This window comes from Scyliorhinus canicula, chromosome 25 (assembly GCF_902713615.1).
Source record: "Scyliorhinus canicula chromosome 25, sScyCan1.1, whole genome shotgun sequence".
NCBI lineage: Eukaryota > Metazoa > Chordata > Chondrichthyes > Carcharhiniformes > Scyliorhinidae > Scyliorhinus > Scyliorhinus canicula.
Window position 1 is genome coordinate 16,559,500 of NC_052170.1, and position 18,329 is coordinate 16,577,828.

Here is an 18,329-nt window from a genome sequence, read left to right on the forward strand (position 1 = left end):
TCATCCCCATTCTCCTGCCTTCTCCCCATAACCCCCGATCCCCTTATTGATCTATCTCTGAACCTATCTATCTCAGTCTTAAAGACGCTCAGTGATTTGGCCTCCATAGCCTTCTGCGGCAAAGAGTTCCACAGATTCACCACCCTCAGGCTGACGAAAATCCTCTTTGTCTGTTTTAAAGGATCGTCCCTTCACTCTGAGGCTGTGCACTCCTACAAGTGGAAGTTTCCTCTCCATGTCCACTCTATCCAGGCCTCGCAGTATCATGTAAGTTTCAATACGATCCCCACCCCACCCTTCTAAACTCCAACGAGTACAGGCCCAGAGTCCTCGACTGTTCCTCAGACGACGAGCTCTTCATTCCAGGGATCATTCTTGTGAACCTCTTCTGGGAGGGGTTCAAAGTCATGAGGTGTCTGGCCCACAGGGTAGATGGGGAGAAACCGTTCCCGTAGGCCGAAGGATTTAAGAACCGAAGAATGCTGAATTCAGACGATCAGCCAAAGAAGCAACATGGGGGATAAACATCTTTATGCAGCTGGCGGGCGGGTTGTTAGGATCTGGAATCCACTGCCTGAGTCTGGTGGTGGCAGATTCACTTGGGAATTTCAATTAGAGACCTGGGTCATGAGCTGAAGAGGAAATAAATTGCATGGTCGACAGAGAAATGACTGGAAGGGGCTGTTTAGCACACTGGGCTAAATCGCTGGCTGTGAAAGCAGACCAAGGCAGGCCAACAACACGGTTCGATTCCTGTAACAGCCTCCCCGAACAGGCGCTGGAATGTGGCGACTAGGGGCTTTTCACAGTAACTTCATTGAAGCCTACTTGTGACAATAAGCGATTTTCATTTCATTTCAAGTGCCTGGCACTGGGTTAATCTCATTCTCAATGAGCTGGCACACACACGATGGGCCAAATGGCCTCCTTTTTCCCGTACCAGCCTCCCCGAACAGGCACCGGAATGTGACGACTGGGGGCTTTTGACAGTAACTTCATTTGAAGCCTACTCGTGCCAATGAGCGATTTTGGAATTGACGCCAAATTTTGGAATTGACGCCAGAATCTGCATGCCGGCTGCTCAGAAGAATGAGGCCGGCGGGTGCTGTGCACGCAGCCTGTTTAGTAGGCCGCACGCATAACCTGCAGTCGGCCTGCTGTTGGAGCCCACAGGAGGCCTACGGGGATGGACCAAATCTGTTTCGTGCTGCACCGTTCGATGATTTCATTCTCGGAATTCTTTAATAGTTGCGTTGTAATTACCTTTGCATATGCAAAACAGGCTTTTCGTTTATCAGGAAGCGGGGTCAATATAGGGCTGAGGTTTTGCATAGCTGCGTGATCTGAGCACGCCTTTCTGACCAGTCCAAATCTAGACTCCAACTGCAGCTCCGTCCCTCCCCTGGTAAGAGTCTCTTCCTGTTTATTTCCTTCGTCGCCATTTTCTTTGCTGTCATAAGTTTTGGTTATTTTAAAATAATTTCACTCGTGTTGCGACTTGGGGGGGTCAAATGACGCTGAAATTGGCCACGCACTCGCACAGGTGGGGGTTACGGGAGATGGGGGGGGGTGGTCGTGACAGTGGTCAGGACAGCAGTAACTTGTGTTGATTATTTAACGCCATATTAAGTATCCCAGGGCCCGTCATGGAGTGCAATCAGGCAGAATTTGACACCCGCCCCCGAAAGAATTGACCAAAATCTGCTCAGGCCCTCAGTTGAAGGCAGGGCCGCCAATGGCCGAGTGACTGTGATCCGGAGTGCTCCAGAGGCCTAATTTGGAGGAACGCAGATATTTCAGATTACAGAGATGGGGTGGGGGTGGGGGGGCCCTCCGGGGAGTGACTCACTTGGCTTGTGTTTTGATTATCTTTTCTGGCCCTGTAGCCCAAACGCACAGCAATCTCCAGGGCCGTGGGGCCCCAGGGGCCAAGGGGGACAGAGATGACCTTTGTGGCAAGTGCCCATCCTGGCTGATCTCTTCGGCAGGCCCCAGCGAGCATGAGTGAGCCCCCCCAACCCCCCCGCGCCTGTGGGAGGTAAATTACACTGAACTCCCCTCTCCGCTTCCTGGAGGGTGAACCACCCACGGCGCGAGCACCAAGATTTGGATGGCGCTGCCCAGTGAGGAGGAGGGCAGAGAAAGGAGGGAAGACCTTGCATTTGTATAGCACATATCACGACTTGAGGTCAACCCAAAGCGCTGAACAGCCTATCCAGCAGTTCTCGAAAATAGGCCTGAGATTCCAACACGTGATCCAGGCCGATGGTCAGTGCTGCACCGTCAGTCGTGCCATCTCTCAGATGAGAGGACTAGGCCGTCTGTCTGGGCATCTGGACCAAGGGACCAACGTGCGACCAAAGCAAGCCTTTATTCATGAATAGACATTTTATTTGATGGGAAGGCCATCGTTTATTACCCACTATTAATTACTCCTGAATTAGATTGCTCGTTAGGCCATTTTGGAGAACGTGAAGAGCCTAAAGTCATATGTTGGCCAGACCAGGGTAAAGCCGGCAGATTTCCTTCCCCAAAGGGCATTAGTGAACCAGATGGGTTTGAACAACAATTGGCGATGGCGATCACAGTTGCCATTGATAAGGCCAGCTTTACACAATTTTATTGATTAATTAAATTCGAATTCCACCAGCATCACATTGGGTGGGGATTCGAACCAGCTTCCACAGGTGATTAGCTCGGGGTCTCTGGATTATTAGCCGAGTGATAGTTTCACGACGCCACCATCTTGGATGGAAGAATTTGAGTGACATTACCCAAGTTGCCATGGTAAGCACAACGTTCTCACAAAGCTTCCGCTTACCACTCCGGCCTCCTCTCACAGTCCAAAGGTGTGCCGGTTAGGTAGGTTGGCCGTGCTGAATTGCCCCTTAGTGTCTAAAGGTTAGGTAGGGTTACGGGGATAGAGCAGGGAAGTGGGCCGAGGGAGGGCGCTCTTTCAGAGGGTCGGTGTAGACTCAATGGGCCCGAATAGCCTCCTCCAGCGCTGTAGGGATTCTGTGATTCTATGATACTGAGGGGAAAAGTTCCTTCCTATCTGCCCTGTCTATATCACTCATAATTTTGCACACCTTCTCCTCTGCTCCAGGGAAAACTACCCCAGCCTCTGTTGAAACGCTCCAGCCCTGGCAACATCCTGGTCAATCTCCTCTGCACCCTCTCCAGTGCAATCATGCCCTTCCTACATAGAATTCTGAACAGCCAATGTCAGCACCATTCATAAGAACTTACATAATAGGAGCAGGAATGGACTGTCTGGACCCCTTGGGCCTGTTCCAACGTTTAGTACAAGCTTGACTGATCTGTGGCTTCAACTACCCTTTCCCACCCACTCCATACATCTAGTAAGTCCCCAAGGGGCCAAAGATCTGCCCTTCTCTGATTTAAATAAACTCCCGCAACTCTTTGAGGTAGAGATCTCAAAAGATTCGCAGCCCTTTGTGTGAAGAGGTTTCTTCTCAAATCATTCCTAAATGATTGATCCTTTCTCCATCAGACCACAAGGCCCAGGAGTAGAAGTAGGCCCATCGAGCCTGCTCCGCCATTCAATGAGATCATGGCTGACAGACGTGTCAATCCTCAGATCCACTCTCCCGCTGGTATCGTGGCCCCTTTGAGGGGGGCGGGCTCGACAGACCACCTGACCCGGCTCTGGGCCAATTGCATGGGTGCATGCAGACCTCAGCCAATAGGGAGTTTGCATGGGGCCCTGGGAGCATGACCCCTGGCAGAGTGGACTCTGGAGCTGAAGTGATGAGTCCTGTTGGGCGCAATTCACCTGAAAAACGATGAAGTGTAATTCTGGGCGAGTTTGACGGGTGATTAGCCCAGATTTTGTGCTTCAATCCAGACCAGTTTTCACCCACATTAGTCATTTTTTAAAAAATCACCGGTAAATCTGCGATGGGAAACTAAACTCACCGGCGTGACCCGCACCTCAGAAATTGGGGCACCGTTTTGAAAGAGTGACCTGACCTCAAAGCAAGATTGAGGGCCCCACCCATGGACATTGCAGTCCCCAGCACACATGGGCAACACCCCAAGCCCTCGACCCCCGGGGAACAACCACCCCCATCACTAAAAGCTAGCGTGAGCTCTCCCCACCACTTACAGGCATGAGGGTAAACTGACCCCACTCCCCCAAGTGAACATACTCCGCAGGAGATCGCTGGGGGGGGGTGGGGGGCATCACCTTTAGGGGGCTCCTTTCAGACCCGCCCACTTTCAAGCCCATCGCCACTTTCAGGACCACCTTTCAGGCCCCTCCCCCATCCTTCGTAGCCCCACTTCACCCTCCCCTTTCATCGGCATGGCCCTCCTCGGGACCCGCCCTTAGGCAACGTCGACCTGACACTCAGACACTACCAGGGTGTCCAGTGCCAGGTGGTCAGTGCCAAGTGCCAGGGAGTAAACCCCCCCCCCCCCCCCACCCCTCAGCATGGCCGTTGGGCCTGGAATCCATTTTGTGGAGACCAGTACCAATCCGCACCCAAGTGAGGTCTTGCCAGTGAAGTCGGTGAATACCGGGAGCCGGGGAAAGGCCGTGCATATTTAGATGAGCCCAAATGGCTCATTTAAATATTGTTACCTGGAACACGACCTATCACGCCGGGTGTAGCGAGTCACGTGACTCGCGATCGGCCCGACGCCTGGCGTGAAGAACCATTTGGTCCTCTCCCGCAATGCACCCGGCGCAACTGGATAGGCAGCCGGCAAACCGCGGTGGGGAAATCACACCGGTTATGTGGAGTTCTGTGCCTGTTGCTTATCTAGCTTTGCCTTTCATCAATAAACCGCTTGTCAACGATTCGAAGCCTCCAGTGTCTGTCTTGGGCCACCGCGCCTTTGATGCCCTTACTGATTAAAAGTCCGCCTATCTCAGCCTTGAACATATTTACCTTGTCAAGCCCACTGTGGTAAAGCTGTGACCCAATATTTTAGATACCCCATTAGGGGGAAACAGCCTCTCTGTGTCTCTATCCTTTCAAGCCCTTTTAGGGGCTGGTTTAGCACAGGGCTAAAGAGCTGGCTTTTAAAGCAGACCAAGGCAGGCCAGCAGCACGGTTCAATTCCCGTACCAGCCTCCCCCGAACGGGCGCCGGAATGTGGCGACTAGGGGCTTTTCACAGTAACTTCATTGAAGCCTACTCGTGACAATAAGCGATTTTCTTTTCATTTCAAGCCCCTTCAGAATTGAGCACGTCTCAAAGAGACCGCCTCTCATTCCCCTGCATTCCAAAGAGTATCAGCCCGAATTACACAGCCGCTTATCAGAGGGTTTACCTTTCATCCCACAACACAGTCTGGTGAACCTCCTCTGCACCGCCTTCAATACAAGTATGTCCTTCCCCAAATATGCAAAGCGAAACTGCAGATTGTATTCCGGGCGAGCCCTCGCCCAAGCCCTGGTCGCTGGAGGAAGACTTCCTAATTTTTTTTGCGCTCCAATCATAACCTGCACAACAGGGAAATAAGCACTTGCATTATAATCGACACAAACAACCTCGTTCCTGTAACTGTGTCTGTCCCCACACTTGAGGTCCTGGCTGCGTCTTAGAGCGAGCCACGTTTCGAGAGGATCTTCACCATTGCGAGATCACTTCAGCGAGATCACGTTGTGTCCAAGAGGCAGCGCGAGGGGACTATGGGACCCAAATACTTTCCCCTCATACTGGGTAAGTGCCGAGAGTTCTGTTGCCTCGTTGGCAGTTTGATAATCCACCAGGAATGTCTTCACCCTGGAGATGCGTTGGGCTTCCACTTCCTCTTCGAGGAAGAGAGTGCCAAAATCCCAACAAACCCCTGAGAGAAAAGGTTTCCTCCTCATCCCTGTCTGCAATGGGCAACTCCTTATTTTTAATCAGTGACCCCCTAGTTCTAGACTCTCCCATGAGATGAAACACCCTCTCCACATCCACTATGGGATATGGGATTGTGGGGAAACTGTGAGGCAGTGGGGTTAGTACCGGATAAACACAGGGCTTTGCAGAGAGATTGGAACAGTGGGATATGTTTGGGATTGAAACAGGGCTATGGGGAGAGAGCAGGGCAGTGGGATTAGTTTGGGATTGATACAGGGCTACGGGGAGAGAGCGGGGCAGTGGGGTTAGTTTGGGATTGATACAGGGCTATGGGGAGCGAGCGGGGCAGTGGGATTAGTTTGGGATTGATACAGAGCTATGGGACGAGAGCAGGGCAGTGGGATTAGTTTGGGATTGATACAGGGTTATGGGGAGAGAGTGGGACAGTGGGATTAGTTTGGGATTGATACAGGGCTATGGGGAGAGAGTGGGACAGTGGGATTAGTTTGGGATTGATACAGGGCTATGGGGAGAAAGCGGGGCAGTGGGATTAGTTTGGGATTGATACAGGGCTATGGGGAGAGAGTGGGACAGTGGGATTAGTTTGGGATTGATACAGGGCTATGGGGAGAGAGCGGGGCAGTGGGATTAGTTTGGGATTGACACAGGGCTATGGGGAGAAAGCGGGGCAGTGGGATTAGATTACGATTGATGCAGGGCTATGGGGGGAGAGCCAGGCTGTGGCTTTGGTTTGGGATTGATACAGGGCTACAGGGAGAGAGTGGGGCAGTGGGATTAGTTTGGGATAGATACATGGCTCCAAGGAGAGAGCGGGGCAGTGGGATTAGTTTGGGATTGATACAGGGTTTTGGGGTGAGAGTGGGGCAGTGGGATTAGTTTGGGATTGATACAGGGCTCTGGGGAGAGAGTGGGGTTGTGGGATTAGTTTGGGATTGAGACAGGGCAATGGGGAGAGAGCGGGGCAGTGGGATTAGTTTGGGATTGATACAGGGCTGTGGGGAGAGAGCGGGGCAGTGGGATTGATACAGGGCTCTGGGGAGGGAGGGGAGCCTTGGGAATAGTTTGGAATTGTGACAGGGCTATGGGGAGAGAGCGGAGCAGTGGGATTAGTTTGGGATTAATACAGGGCTATGGGGAGATTGCTACAGGGCTATGGGGAGATTGATACAGGGCTATGGGGAGAAAGCGGGGCAGTGGGATTAGTTTGGGATTGATACAGGGCTATAGGGAGCGAGCGGGGCAGTGGGATTAATTTGAGATTGATACAGGGCTATGGGGAGAGAGCGGGGCAGTGGGATTAGTTTGGGGATTGATACAGGGCTATGGGGAGTGCGGGGCAGTGGGATTAGTTTGGGATTGATACAGGGCTATGGGGAGAACGGGGCAGTGGGATTAGTTTGGGGATTGATACAGGGCTATGGGGAGAGCGGGGCAGTGGGGTTAGTTTGGGATTGATACAGGGCTATGGGGAGAGAGCGGGGCAGTGGGATTAGTTTGGGATTGATACAGGGCTGTGGGGAGAGAGCGGGGCAGTGGGATTAGTTTGGGATTGATAGAGGGTAATGGGGAGACAGCGGGGCACTGGGATTAGTTTGGGATTGATAAGAGGGTAATGGGGAGCGTGGGGCAGTGGGATTAGTTTGGGATTGATAAGAGGGTAATGGGGAGCGTGGGGCAGTGGGATTAGTTTGGGATTGATATTGGACTGTGGGGAGTGAGCGGGCAGTGGGATTAGTTTGGGATTGATATTGGACTGTGGGGAGTGAGCGGGGCAGTGGGATTAGTTTGGGATTGGGACAGGGCCATGGGGAGTGAGCGGGGCAGTGGGATTAGTTTGAGATTGATATTGGACTGTGGGGGGTGAGCGCGGGGTGAAGTGGGATCAGCCCTGGAATGTTCTGTAACAGGCTGCCCGACACAGAGTTTTGAAGATACCGCAAATATTTACAATCCTGTGATAAGATATTTAAATAATTTTCATTTATTTTTCATTTGAAATCTTTAATAATTTAATGCCATGACCCTTCGGTGGTTTCTGATCATGGGCGGGATTCTCAGACCCCCTGCCGGGTCGGAGAATCGCCGGGGGTCAGTGTGAATCCCGCTCCTGCCGTCCTCCTAATTCTCCCACCCCCCAGAAATTGCCCTGGCGTGAGTCGTGCTGCCCGCCTCGGAGAATGGCGGGGTCCGGCGTGACACAATGGGCCCTACGAATTCTCCGGCCAGCGATGGGCTGAAGTCCCGCCCGTTCTTTGCCTTTCCCGCCGAGGTAAATTAGAGTAGGCCCCTTACCGGGGTTCTTGGGGGGTCGCCACAGGGTCCGGCCCCGGGAGATGCCCCCACGGTGGCCTGGCCCGTGGTCGGGGCCCACCGGTCCGCGGGCGGGCCTGTGCCGTGGAGGCACCCTATTGTTCCGCACCGGAGGCCGTGGTCTTCCGCAATTCTTGGTGCGGAAGCAATTCCCTCTGCGCATGCGCGGGGATGACGCCAGCATGCGCTGGCGCTCCCGCGCATGCGCCGACTCGCGCCAGCCGGCGGAGGCCCTTCGGCGCCAGTAGGCGTGGCACCAAGCCCCTTTCCTGCCAGCCGGCGGGGTGCCAACCACTCTGGGGCGGCCCGAGCCCCTGAAGGTGCGGAGGATTCTGCACCTTTGGGGCGGCCCGACGCTGGAGTGGTTCACGCCACTCCGTCCCACCAGTACCTCCCGCACCGCCGGTGATGCACTATCAATTACGACGAGACGAGAGTCGAGGGTAATCAAGGCTTTATTACACAGAGATGTGTAGCCTCCCGCAGCTGCTGTCGAAATGGCTGCAGCTCGGCGAGCACACATATTTATACTCCGCCTACTGGGTGGAGCCAGCAGGCAGGGATCTACCCCCGTACCTGTAGTACAGGGGCCTTACCATAATACCCTTGTATGCAGTATATACAATACAACAGTGGTGACTACCACATTCACCCCCTGTTAAAAATGAGTCCATCAGAGTTGGCGGAAAACTATGTACCTATAGGTTGTTTAAAATGTAAGAAAAGGTTACAAATTCAGACGATCGGGCGCGTTGATCCGTCGTTGCGAGCGCCGCAGTTCTGGTGGTGATTCAGGCATCGGCCCGGTCGTCGGTGACTCCAGGAGCGTGTCGTCCTCATCTTCATCCCCGGGTGGGACCAAGTTGAGGACAGATCGTCCTGGAGCGGGGGCTGTAGTGGGGTGTGCTAGGGGGAGGGAGGGTGGCGGCGGGGCAGGGAGGGGGTTGTGTGGGGACCCAGCTGGCGCCAGGTCCCTGAGGGAGACTGTGTCTTGGCGGCCGTTGGGGTACGCTACGTAGGCGGACTGCGGGTTTGCATGGAGTAGCTGTACCCTCTCAACCAACGGGTCCGCCTTGTGGTGCTGTACGTGCTTTCGGATGAGAACGGGTCCTGGAGCTGCCAGCCACGTTGGGAGGGAAACCCTGGTGGAAATCCTGGGGAAGGCAAGGAGACGTTCATGGGGAGTTTCGTTAGTCGTGGTGCACAGGAGCGACCGAATGGAGTGATAGGCGTCGGGGAGGACCTCCTGCCAAAGGGAGGCCGGGAGATTTCTGGGCCGTCGGGCCAGCTGGACGGCCTTCCAGACCGTCCCATTCTCCCTGCCCGTTTCCCCGGGGGGGTTGTAGCTAGTCATCCAGCTCGAGGCGATGCCCTTGCTGAGCAGGTACTGGCGCAACCCATCGCTCATAAATGAGGATTCCCGGTCGCTGTGGACGTAGGCGGGGAAACCGAACAGAGCGAAGATGGTGTTGAGGGCTTTGATGACGGTGGCAGACGTCATATTGGGGCATGGGATGGCGAAGGGGAATCTGGAATATTCGTACACCACATTAAGAAAGTACGTGCTGCAGTCGGTGGAGTGGAGGGGCCCTTTGAAGTCCACGCTGAGGCGTTCAAAGCGGAGGGAGGCCTTCACCAGGCACTCTCTATCTGGCCGGTAGAAGTGCGGTTTACACTCCGCGCAGACCTGGCAGTCTCTGGTGATAGCCCTGACTTCCTCGATGGAGTAGGGCAGATTGCAGCCCTTTATGAAGTGATAAAAGCGGGTGACCCCTGGGTGACAGAGACCGTCGTGCAGGGTCCAGAGTCGGTCCACCTGTGCGCTGGCACATGTACCTCGGGAAAGGGCATCGAGGGCTTGTTGAGCTCACCGGGGCAATACAAAATCTCGTAGTTGTAGCTGGAGAGCTCGATCCTCCACCTCAAGATCTTATCATTTTTGATCTTACCCCGCTGTGTGTTGTTAAACATGAAGGCAACCGACCGTTGGTCAGTGAGGAGAGTGAATCTCCTACCGGCCAGGTAATGCCTCCAATGCCGCACAGCTTCAACGATCGCTTGGGCCTCCTTTTCGACGGAGGAGTGCCGAATTTCGGAGGCATGGAGGGTGCGGGAAAAGAATGCCACGGGCCTGCCTGCCTGGTTGAGGGTGACGGCTAGAGTGATGTCTGAGGCATCGCTCTCGACTTGGAAGTGGAGCGTCTCGTCGACCGCGTGCATCGCGGCCTTGGCGTTGTCGGCCTTGATACGGTTGAAGGCCTGGTGAGCCTCGGCCGTCAGTGGGAAAGCGATGGATTGAATGAGTGGGTGGGCCTTGTCCGCATAGTTAGGGACCCACTGGGCATAGTACGGGAAGAACCCCAGGCATCGTTTGAGGGCCTTGGGCAGTGGGGGAGGGGGAGTTCCGTGAGGGGGCGCATGCGATCGGGGTCGGACCCTAGAACTCTGTTTCTGAACCACATAGCTGAGGATGGCTAATCGGTTCGTGCTGAAAACACACTTCTCCTTGTTGTAGGTTAGGTTTTTTTTAAAAATTTAGATTACCCAATTATTTTTTCCAATTAAGGGGCAATTTAGCATGGCCAATCCACCTACTCTGCACATTTTTGGGTTGTGGGGGCGAAATCCACGCAGACACGGGGAGAACGTGCAAACTCCACACGGACAGTGACCCAGAGCCGGGATCGAACCTGGGACCTCAGCGCCGTGAGGCGGTTGTGCTAACCACTAGGCCACCGTGCTGCCCTATTGTAGGTTAGGTTGAGGAGAGTGGCGGTGTGGAGCAATTTAGAAAGGTTGGCGCCATGGTCCTGCTGGTTGTGGCCGCAGATGGTGATGTTATCCAGGTACGGGAAAGTGGCCCGCAGTCCGTACCGGTCAACCATTCGGTCCATCTCACGTTGGAAGACCGAGACCCCATTAGTGACGCCGAAGGGAACCCTAAGGAAGTGGTAAAGGCGGCCGTCTGCTTCGAACACAGTGTATGGGTGGTCTGCCTTGCGGATGGGGAGCTGATGGTCGGCAGATTTCAGGTCCACTGTCGAGAAGACCCGGTACTGTGCAATCTGATTGACCATATCATCTCCTGCCCCGATACCCCACGGGGGCAGCAGGGTAGCATGGTGGTTAGCATAAATGCTTCACAGCTCCAGGGTCCCAGGTTCGATTCCGGCTTGGGTCACTGTTTGTGTGGAGTCTGCACGTCCTCCCCCTGTGTGCGTGGGTTTCCTCCGGGTGCTCCGGTTTCCTCCCACAGTCCAAAGATGTGCGGGTTAGGTGGATTGGCCATGCTAAATTGCCCGTAGTGTCCTAATAAAAAAGTAAGGTTAGGGGGGGGGGGGGGGTTGTTGGGTTACGGGTATAGGGTGGATACGTGGGTTTGAGTGGGGTGATCATGGCTCGGCACAACATTGAGGGCCGAAGGGCCTGTTCTGTGCTGTACTGTTCTATGTTAGTAAATAAGGGGAAGTATATTTAGGACTGAGTTTAGGAGGAACTTCTTCACCCAAAGGGTTGTGAATCTATGGAATTCCTTGCCCAGTTGAGGCTCCTTCATTACATGTTTTTAAGGTAAAGATAGATAGTTTTTTGAAGAATAAAGGGATTAAGGGTTATGGTGTTCGGGCCGGAAAGTGGAGCTGAGTCCACAAAAGATCAGCTATCATCTCATTGAATGGCGGAGCAGGCTCGAGGGGCCAGATGGCCTACTCCTGCTCCTAGTTCTTATGTTCTTATGTTCTTATGTTCTTATGTTCTATGTTCTATATCAGATATGCGTAGGAGGGGGTACGCGTCGAGCTGCGTGTACCGATTGATGGTCTGACTCATCAACGGCCATCCTGTTTTTCTCCCCAGTTTTCACCACTACCACTTGGGCTCTCCAGGGGCTGTTGCTGGCCTCGATAATACCCTCCCGCAGCAGCCGCTGGACCTCAGACCTGATGAAGGTCCTGTCCTGGGTGCTGTCCCGTCTGCATCCGTTGTGAGGTTTGCGAACACAGAAGGAGGGTCGACCTTAAGGGTCGTGAGACCGCAAACAGTAAGGGGTGGTAGGGGCCCGCCAAATTTTAGGGTTAGGCTCTGGAGGTTGCAATGGAAGTCCAGGCCGAGTAGCAAGGCAGCGCAGAGGTTGGGGAGGATATAGAGCCGGAAGTCGACCTGGATGGTGACGGTGGCGATGCAGTACCCCCGGATCACGGAGTGGGATCCGGAGGCCAGGGAGATTCTCTGGTTGATGGGGTGGACCGTGAGGGAGCAGCGCCTTATCGTATCGGGGTGGATGAAACTCTCAGTGCTCCCGGAGTCCAGAAGGCAGGAGACCTTGTGCCCGTCGACCTTCACTGTTGTCGACGCGGTTGCGAGGTTCTGCGGTCAGGACTGGTCGATCGTGATGGAGGCGAGATGGGGTTGGTCGGCGGCGGTAGTAGGCGATGAGCGGCCCGACGAGGTACCTGACGAGCAGGGGTCCTGAGGCGGGGAAGATGGCGCGCCTACGGGCCGTACGTGTCCTGGCGCAGGCAAGATGGCGGCACCCACGGGCCACACGTGTCCTGAGGAGAGGAAGATGGCGGCGCCCACGGGCTGCACGTGTTGTGAGATGAGCAAGATGGCGGCGCCCACGGGCTGCACATGTTGTGAGACGAGCAAGATGGCGGCGCCCACGGGCCGCCCGTGGTCTGAGGCGAGGAAGATGGCGGCGCCCGCGGGTCACACGTGGGGGGTGCAGGGACAATAGCGGCGATCGAGCGGGCCTGGCACACAGCAGCGAAATGTCCTTACTTCCCGCAGGCCTTGCAGAGTGCGCTCCGCGCTGGGCAGCGTTGCTGGGGTGCTGTGTCTGGCCGCAGAACAAACAAAGAACAAAGAAAATTACAGCACAGGAACAGGCCCTTCGGCCCTCCCAGCCAGCGCCGATCCAGATCCTTTATCTAAACCTGTCTCCTATTTTCTAAGGTCTACTTCCCTCTGTTGCCGCCCATTCATATATCTGTCTAGGTGCCTCTTAAATGATGCTATCGTGCCCACCTCTACCACCTCCGCTGGTAAAGCGTTCCAGGCACCCACCACCCTCTGCGTAAAAAACTTTCCACGCATATCTCCCTTAAACTTTCCCCCTCTCACTTTGAAATCGTGACCCCTTGTAACTGACACCCCTACTCTTGGAAAAAGCTTGTTGCTATCCACCCTGTCCATACCTCTCATAATTTTATGAAACCTCAATCAGGTTCCCCCTCAACCTCCGTCTTTCCAACGAAAACAATCCTAATCTACTCAACCTTTCTTCATAGCTAGCACCCTCCATACCAGGCAACATCCTGGCGAACCTCCTCTGCCTCTCCAAAGCATCCACATCCTTCTGGTAATGTGGCGACCAGAACTGCACGCAGTATTCCAAATGTGGCCTAACCAAAGTCCTATACAACTGTAACATGACCTGCCGACTCTTGTACTCAATACCCCGTCCGATGAAGGCAAGCATGCTGTATGCCTTCTTGACCACTCTATCGACCTGCGTTGCCACCTTCAGGGTACAATGGACCTGAACTCCCAGATCTCTCTGCACATCAATTTTCCCCAAGACCCTTCCATTGACCATATAGTCCGCTCTTGAATTTGATCTTCCAAAATGCATCACCTCGCATTTGCCTGGATTGAACTCCATCTGCCATTTCTCTGCCCAACTCTCCAATCTATCTATACAGTAGTCCCCCTTTATAACGCGGGTGTTGGGGTCCAAGACAGCCACCCGCGTTGTATCCGAGCCGTGGATATCCATGATGGGGGTTTTAAATTTATTTAAAAATCTATGCTAGCGCTTCCCATTGTGAGTCTACGGGGGGCGGGGGGAGAGGTAAGACCCCCGTAGACTCACAATGGGAAGCGCTAGCATAGATTTTTAAATAAATTTAAAACCCCCATCGTGGATCCAATTAAAACAGTGTCAATTTCAGCAGCCGGCTCACTTTGATCCGGAGAGGGAAGCTGCTCTCTCACTGAAACAATCAGCCGGCCGCTGAAATTGACACTGCCGGCTGCTCTCTCCCTCCAATCCAACTTTTAAGTTTTAATGTTTCTGATTGGAGGGAGAGAGCAGCCGGCAGTGTCAATTTCAGCGGCCGGCTCACTTTGATCCAGAGAGGGAAGCTGCTCTCTCACTGAAGCAATCAGCCGGCCGGTGAAATTGACACTGCCGGCTGCTCTCTCCCTCCAATCAGAAACATTAAAACTTAAAAGTTGGATTGGAGGGAGAGAGCAGTGGGCAGTGTCAATTTCAGCGGCCGGCTGATTGCTTCAGTGAGAGAGCAGCTTCCCTCTCCGGATCAAAGTGAGCCGGCCGCTGAAATTGACACAACTGACAGTTGGGGTCCATAAGCCCCCCCGCGGTATATCGCGAACCGCGGTATTGCGGAGCGCGGTATAACGGGGGACTACTGTATTTTGTTGTATTCTCTGACAGTCCTCCTCGCTCTCTGCAACTCCACCAAGGGAGCTGACAATGATGGTGAAGGGTTTGCGGATCCCCAAAGTGTTTCCAAATCCTCCCACCCACCGCCTGACGCTGACCCCGCTTCTCCGGGTCAAAGGACTCTCTCCGCAAGGCCCAACCCTATGCCCGCAGAAGTAGCACTTGCGTCCCCCAGGGTTGGTCGGCTGCCCCGCGGCACAGTCCTGGGGTTGGCTGGGGACGGTCGCTGATGGGGTCCACGATGGGGTGTTTGCTGGCGGGGTCCATGATGGGTAGGCAATAAATACCCAACCAGCGACGCTCATATCTCATGGATGACTGAAAAAAAAAAAGACCTTTTAATATAGAGCAATGCAGGGAGGCCTTCAGTGGACGCCACTCCTTTTTTGTCCCTCTAATTAAAGCGAAATACTGCGGATGCTGGAATCTGAAAGAAAAACAAAATGCTGAATAAACTCAACAAATCTGGCAGCACACGTGGAGAGAGAAACAGCGTTAAGGTTCCACAGCTGAATGATTTGGGCAGCGCGGCAGCACAGTGGTTAGCACTGTGGCTTCGCAGCACCAGGGTCCCAGGTTCGATTCCCCGCTGGGTCACTGTCTGTGCCGAGTGGGTCGGTGCAGACTTGACAGGCCAAATGGCCTCCTTCTGCACTGTATGTTCTATGATCCATCTACAGCGCTGAAGGAAGGTAAAAATGCACCGAATTGTGTGGTTGGAAAGGGGGCGAAGGAGCTGGGGCAGAATAGAAGACATAGGATTCCCCAAGTGCAGAAGGAGGCGCATTGGCTAAACCCGTCTGCACCGATCTACCAAGAACACCTGACCTAGGCCCACTCCCCGCCCTATTCTCGTACCTCCACCTAACCGACCCACCTTGGGGCACGATGGGGCTATTTTATCATGGCCAATCAACCTAGTATTTAATTGTGGTAACATTCTGAGCCAATCCACCGAGCCTGCGCATTTTTGGACCGTGGGAGGAAACCGGAGCACCCGGAGGAAACCCACGCTGACACGGGGAGGACGTGCAGACTCCACACTCAGACAGTCACCCAAGGCCGGAATCGAACCTGGGACCCTGACGCCGGCCCTCCCAGGCAGGGGCAAAGGAGATGTTGACAAACGTGTCGCGGCCGAACCCCACCCCCACTTGACCACCTGTCCCTGGTTGTCCGGTTTGCTCCCGTGAACACATTCTGATCCCCTCCTTTCCCGCCACCATTAGCACTGCGCATCCCTGGAGGGCGCTATTGACATCTCCCTTTGCCGATTGTCCACAACAGATTGGGCATTGTGACAGCCAGCTTTCAAATCAACACCTGAAAATATCTGCTTTGCATCCAGAGATCAGATAAGCTCCCTCTGTGAACGAACACAATGGACTCACTGTCTGCAGAGTTTTGTCTGGAAACTTGGGGAAAATTTTCCAGAAGTGCTGGCTTTGCCAGGAACTAGCTGTTTTTCAAGGCCTCCTGACATTTTTCTCCACTCCGAAAGAATCGACTCCGACCCGAGAGCTACATTCACCCTTCCAGCGCCTCTCTCCTCCCCCGCTGCAGTGTAAAGGGTTAATATTAAATATGTAAATAGTCAATTAGTTCATCAGCGAGGTAAATGCTTCACAGCTCCAGGGTCCCAGGTTCGATTCCCGGCTGGGTCACTGTCTGTGTGGAGTCTGCACGTCCTCCCCGTGTGTGCGTGGGTTTCCTCCGGGTGCTCCGGTTTCCTCCCACAGTCCAAAGATGTGCGGATTAGGTGGATTGGCCATGCTAAATTGCCCGTAGTGTCCTAAAAAGTAAGGTGGGGGGGGGGGGGGGGGGGGGGGGGTTGTTGGGTTACGGGTATAGGGTGGATATGTGGGTTTGAGTAGGGTGATCATTGCTCGGCACAACATTGAGGGCCGAAGGGCCTGTTCTGTGCTGTACTGTTCTATGTTCTATGTTCTATGACATCGGAGCATTACTAAGGGGTGATTCTGTATGAAGCCTGATGCTAAGCTATGTTTGCAGCCTTGGCTCTGGCAGTCTCCACCGATTCGAACCAAGTTAAGCTAAGGCCACAAAGCCATGCTAACCCACAATGGCCTGGCCAGCAGAATATTGAAAGGCTATTCGACTGGGAGAGCGTCAAATCCAATCTCGATCCTGTCCTCAGCTGATGTCCATGTGTCGCAAGGGTTGTTAAGAAGGCGTACGGTGTGTTAGCTTTTATTGGCAGAGGAATTGAGTTTCAGAGCCATGAGGTCATGTTGCAGTTGTACAAAACTCTGGTGCGGCTGCATTTGGAGTATTGCGTGCAGTTCTGGTCGCTGCATTATAGGAAGGATGTGGAAGCATTGGAAAGGGTGCAGAGGAGATTTACCAGGATGTTGCCTGGTATGGAGGGAAGATCTTATGAGGAAAGGCTGAGGGACTTAAGGCTGTTTTCATTAGAGAGAAGAAGGTTAAGAGGTGACTTAATTGAGGCATACAAGATGATCAGAGGATTCGATAAGGGTGGACAGTGAGAGTCTTTTTCCTCGGGTGGTGATGTCCAGCACGAGGGGACATAGCTTTAAATTGAGGGGAGCTAGATATAGGACAGATGTCAGAGGTAGGTTCCTTACTCAGAGAATAGTAGGGGCGTGGAATGCCCTGCCTGCAACAGTAGTGGACTCGCCAACACTAAACGCATTCAAATGGTCATTGGATAGACATATGGACGATAAGGGAATAGTGTAGATGGGTTTTAGAGGGGTTTCACAGGTCGGCGCAACATCGAGGGCCGAAGGGCCTGTACTGCGCTGTAATGTTCTATGTTCTATGTTCCTATTGGTCAACACGGGGCCGCAAACAAGGATCGGAATCCTGGAGAACTGTCATTTCCTCCCACGGACCAGAGGATCGAGGTCAAGGGTGTCCCCTCTCCCTGGTCTTTCCCTCCGCTCAGCTCTCGTACGACACCAGTGAATCTTGGGAATCAAAGGTGGAAGGTCCAGGTGTTGGGGGCATATATATGGCAGGCCGATGCCAGCTTAACTATGAGGGGCAACTGATTGGAAGGCACTGGTATTTAAACAGACATTCATTCATGGAATCCCTACAATGCAGGAGAAGGCCATTCGGGCCATTGGCTCGGTGCCAGGTCTTTGAAAGTGCTGTTCAATTCCTCCCCACCCCCTTGTAATGGTATGTATAGTGTCGGGAGTGTGAAGGGTGATGTTCACGTGTCTCAACACTAGATGGCACCATAGAGCAGTCCTATAAATATACTGGGCTGGATTCTCCGCAGCCTCGTGCCAAAATCGATGCCGGCGCAGGGGCGGAGAATCCATTTCCCGCAAGGAATCGGGACCGGCACCGGTTCACCGATTCTGGGGGCCCCGAAAGGCGCCGTACTCGGGGAGTACGCCGCGCCACCTGGGGCCATTGCCAGAGGCCTGTTCCGCCATACTCCGCCCCCGACCGGCTGACGTACCGACGGCGTGGATCTAATGTGCTCCAGCCGGTCGGGTTACTTGTGTGGCGGCTGCAGACTCAGTCCCCTGCCGTCCTGGTCGGGGGCGGGCGGATCGGAGGCCAGGCAGGGCTTTACAGGCGGCCGGGAAGTGCTTGTGCGGGGATTGAGGGTCGGGCGCGCGGCCGATCGGGGGTCTCAGTAAGGATAAACACCTCCTCCACGATAGTCCTCAATGCCGGGGCCCTGTAAGGCTGCGTACCTATCCCCAAAC

The 18,329-nt window shown here is 54.0% G+C and overlaps 1 protein-coding gene across 1 annotated transcript in view; it reads left to right on the forward strand.

Annotated features, from left to right (window-relative positions):
- Window positions 1-5,489: 5,489 nt before the first annotated feature.
- Window positions 5,490-18,329, forward strand: part of LOC119957061 (adhesion G protein-coupled receptor E5-like) — a 74,602-nt gene continuing 61,762 nt past the window's right edge. Inside the window, exon 1 of the mRNA XM_038784688.1 lies at window positions 5,490-5,693. Within this exon, the coding sequence (XP_038640616.1) occupies window positions 5,663-5,693 (31 nt within the window). The 5' untranslated portion in view covers window positions 5,490-5,662. The remainder of the gene's footprint in view (window positions 5,694-18,329) is intronic.